The sequence below is a fragment of the Merops nubicus genome, unplaced genomic scaffold (genome assembly GCF_000691845.1).
Source record: "Merops nubicus isolate BGI_N331 unplaced genomic scaffold, ASM69184v1 scaffold46781, whole genome shotgun sequence".
Lineage (NCBI taxonomy): Eukaryota > Metazoa > Chordata > Aves > Coraciiformes > Meropidae > Merops > Merops nubicus.
Window position 1 is genome coordinate 85574 of NW_008589893.1, and position 4555 is coordinate 90128.

Genomic DNA, 4555 nt, shown 5'->3' on the forward strand with positions numbered 1-4555 from the left:
TCTCTTCCTGCCTGCTCACAAAGAAATGGGAGGAGAAAACGTGGTGCCTTTCTAATGCTGGGCACGGGGTGTGTTTAACAGTGTCCCCTCAAGTTCAGTAACACCCTTCTCAGCTGTTCAAAACATCCTATCAATAGCAAAACCACTGCAAATTAGATCTGGGAGAAGACCGGTTGTTTGTTGTTGTTTTTTTCTTTCTCTCCACAGGCTTCAGCCTGGCAAACAACCAGATTGAACCAAAGATGTAATTCAGGCAAAGTACAAGCCAGAGTATCTGGGCTGGTGCATGATGTAGCTAATGGCAGCAAGGTGCTGCTGCTGGAGGCTGTCAGCTCAGCAGCTTTGGAGGAGTCCTTTGCTGTCAAGGCAGGTGGAAATCTAAGGAGCCACTAAGTCAGGGGTCTCACTTTTTTCAGAGATTCTTTGTCCCACGTTTTTCTTTCTTTCTGTTTGCAAGATTAGTGAGATTGATCAGATTTTTTCCCTCAGTAGCTCTATAACACCAAACCTTTATGCAGGACAGAGAAGTAGATTTGGTCTAGTGTTTAGGGGTAAGCTTTAGAGAGGCTGTAAATGGCTGAGTGAATAAACACTGCTTTTTATTGGGTAAAGTTGCCTGTAAGACAGGCTGTTTTCTGCCTTGGTCCTGCCCTTCTGTGCTGATGGGAAGTGTTCTTTGCAGCTAGAACAGTTTTCCTCTAACTAGCAAGCATTTCTCCATTCTCTTTCCAAAGTCTCCTACTTTTTCTCCTTTACCCTTTATCTTCAGTTGCTCTCTGTTAGGCTTGCTGGGTGGGTAGCCAGCCTTTCTGGTGTGCCTGACAAATGTTCACAGGGCAGGTGCCATCCACTTTCTTTTCAACATTGCATTCTTACATTCTGCTGACACCTGCAGAGCCCACGCTCGGTCTGACTAAACTTCCCCGAAGGAGCGGTTTGTACTGTTAATTCGCAGTGTTCTTTGGAGTTGAAAACCACTCAGCAAAGCATAGCAAGAAGTGAGTGTGCTTCTCTTTGTAACTGCTGTGGAGATCTGTGGCTTAAGAATCCTTACACCAGTGAAAGCTGAAGGTAACACCAGCTGCAACAAGGCTGTATAGAAGGTAAACAGAAATGCAACAATGGGATGGAGCTTTTACAAAGAGAAGCAAAATGCCAGGTTGCAAATAAGGCCACAGGGTTGCAAAGCCCTGTGAGCCATGTGAACAATTGGTGCTTTCTGTGCTATGGAAAAAAGCAGCTTTACAGAGGGTGTCTGCAGTGGACTTCAGATCACTGAAACTGGCTCTGTGGAAGTTGCTGTCATTAAACTGCAAATTCAGCCTTGCTGCAGGGCTGGTGGGGAGGGGATGAGACTAATTCCCTACATGATGGTGGTGAATGGGAAGAAATGACATGTTACAGCTCAAAGAGCCCTTACCTGTAACTTTACTTCTCCTCAGGTGCCCCTGGTTGACAAAAGCCATCTCCCCAGCCATCCCAGTGTACAATGGGCTCGTGTTCTTGTTTGTACTGGCAAACTTCAGCATGGCAACTTTCATGGACCCTGGAGTTTTCCCACGAGGTAACAGAGAATGGGAGTGTTGGCAGGGTGGGGCAATGGGGGGGGAGAGGAACCCAAGTCAAAGGGGATGTCAGGTATCCAAATACATTGTTTGCTGACTAATCTCCTTTTTTCTGATATTCTTTCTTGTAGACTATGTATTTATTTATTGTACTAGGCTGGCAGTAGAGGTGGGATGGTAGTGCGCTGCTAGGTAGGCTCCATCTCTCTTCTGAGCTAGGAGGTGTCAGTTGTCCTTGCACTTGCTCAGGCTGGCAGTCGGGGCCATAGAGTTGCATAGAATGGTTCTCCTTGACTAGCTCTCCTGACTGATGTGATTGCCATTGTCATCCTCTGTGTCATGCTGGCACACTGGATTTAAGTCACTGTCTTCACAATAGATAGCAGAGCATGGTGGAGGGGAGGCACTAAACTTTCTGAAACAGCTTCATGAAGGCAGACCTTCCAAAAAGCCTTAAAACAAATGAAAAAGCATTGAAAGCTAAAAAATATAGTGATGAAGGCTTGCCTTAGAGTGTCTGAAAATTAATAGATTTAGAAAGATGTGCATGCTTAAATTAGTACTGATTCACAGCTGATTAAGTAGGATAAAGATCGCTCAGCTCTTGTAATGGGAACCACAGTGAAGCTATCTCTGTTAACACATCCTAATGAGAGAATTATCACCTCATTTTATCCATCCTCCAATAATTATTCACTTGTAGTTTGCAGCAGAGACTGCTCTAAGCAGCCTTGCAAAACCAATGAATCTGTGCTCTCTGTGAGCTGTGCTTTCTCACCTCTATTCACTGAATTCAATATCTATTTTAAATTGTTACCTCACAAGAACCTGTCCTGCTGGCTTGCCTGAATAGAAGGTGCCAAGTTTCTCCCGGAGTGGAGTCTGATGATGAGCATCTGTCTGCCACTCCTTTATGGCTGAAGGTTTTAACCCTTGATTAAATGTTGCAGAACTGCAGTTAAGGAAATAAATACCTGTAAAGGCAAACTAAGGCAAAGGCAAGAATCAGTCATTTGTGCAAGATTAAGTGATGCAGTGTTTAGGTCTCTAAAGATACAAATAGGTGCTAGTGATGTTTTCAGAAGAGCTTAAGCACTTAGAGCTTCTATCAGGTTTCCTGGACTTTTTAGTTCCTCCATCTCAGCAAAGATGGCAGTGGTTTTACATGCTATGGGTGAGAGATTATTGAAAACATCTGTGCTCTATGCCTTCAGTAGGAGGAGAGCTGGATTAAAGTTGTTCAGTTTTGAAAATGTCTGGGAATCTAGTATCTTTGTGAAATGTAGTCCCCTTGGACCAGAGCCTGCAGCCAGGTGCTCACTGTGCCCCGTGAGTGATCAGTACTGAGTGTATTATAAATTCATACCTTCATTTGCACTTCTCTAACTTCCTTTTGCAAACACGTTCTTTAATATGGACTTTGCATTTAAAGGAGAAATACACAGGGAGGTCAAAGAGAAACTCTGAAATATTCTCATCACCTTCCCTCCCTTCCCATCTCCCTTAACACAAGGGTGTTAGGAGCAAAAGAGGAAGAGGAGGAGTTCCTACAGCTCACCATTGTTCTGTCTCCTGCTCAGTTCTGGCATTGGCCTTATACATTTATGTTGTGCGTGTGCTTGGTGGGAGGCTGGGAGCAAGGGGACTGGGGAAAGGAGAAGAAAAGGAATGGAAATCATCCTGGAAGAAGGTGATGGAGTAGGAGTTTAGATGTGTGAAGGAACCAAACTGATTAGGAAAAGAAAAGATGGAAAAGACTATAAATACCAGTGCTGGGAGCAGATGTTATTACAGTTCACAAGTGTGCATGCGAAAAAAGCTATCACCACCCACACCACCCACAGAGCTGCCAGCCCAAGGAGCTCCAAAATTGTAGGAGTGATTTCCAAAGAATGTACAATACATCTATTTGCTTTCTGTTATTGAAATTAGGTTTAGTCTTCTTGGTTTCAAGCTTCTTAGCACATTTCTGACATTTATATATATATATTTCAAAACCAAAACAACAAATAACCAAACCAAAAGCTGAGATCCTAATGAAATCACATGATTCCTGCAAGGAAGCCACCAAAAATCACAAGACATGTTATAAAAACACAAGACTTGGCTGCCCTGTGTCAGTGGATCACAGTATAAGAATCTATGAAGTAAGATGCCTTCCTCTGCCAATGTACACTTCTGCTCAGGTCACCAGAACCTGGAAATAGCACATTTCCAGCTATACTGCACGAGCTTACAGGTTCTCCAGCAGATAGAACTTGGGCTGTGGGGGAGAGTAAACCCAACTCACTCCTGAGTTGTTAAAGAGGGCCTGAATCAAACTCCCAGATGCATTTCTGAATATTTTTTTAAATTTTTTATCTCTCTGAATGTTTCTGGTATGAATCAGGATTGGCTCTGTGTGAGTTATCAATAATACATCAAAGTGAATAAGAACAAAAGGAAGTATTAAGTCACGGAAATTTAGGCTACCCTGACAAATCTGATTTACAGTCTGGGTTGAGTCTGTCAGTGTTTGTTGCTGGCCAGTTATAGATACCAACTACAAAGTGGCTTCCAGTATTTTAAATGTGAATCTATTTTATACAAACTCTTCAAGTGTGTGTCAGTTCTGCAAGACTTAGGTGTTTATGTACATGCAGGTATATACAATGTACAGACTTTTTGTCTACAGTCATTTTTTTACAAGAGCTTTAAATGGTTTGACTGTTCTAGTGTCTTGTTTTCCTATGCTCACATGTATTATACAGCACAGGCTAGTTTATAGTAATATTGAAGAAGCTACAGATTGTATTTATAGAAGCACATAAGGGATTTAGAGCCTAGCTCTCACTATGAGTCCCACTGACTAGTTGTGAGGGAAAATTATGGAGAATGGTGCCAGTACAGCACTCTGCTTCCATGAACAAACATTAATCCAGAGAATACTCTCACAAGGTAAATACTGTAGCTAAGCCAGATCCCAAGCTCATCTAAGTGAAGGGAGGAAA

The 4555-nt window shown here is 42.7% G+C and overlaps 1 protein-coding gene across 1 annotated transcript in view; it reads left to right on the forward strand.

Annotated features, from left to right (window-relative positions):
* The first annotated feature begins 1380 nt into the window (after positions 1 to 1380).
* The window catches only part of ZDHHC8 (zinc finger, DHHC-type containing 8), a 22258-nt gene continuing 19083 nt past the window's right edge, over positions 1381 to 4555 (forward strand). Inside the window, exon 1 of the mRNA XM_008949717.1 lies at positions 1381 to 1564. Within this exon, the coding sequence (XP_008947965.1) occupies positions 1381 to 1564 (184 nt within the window). The remainder of the gene's footprint in view (positions 1565 to 4555) is intronic.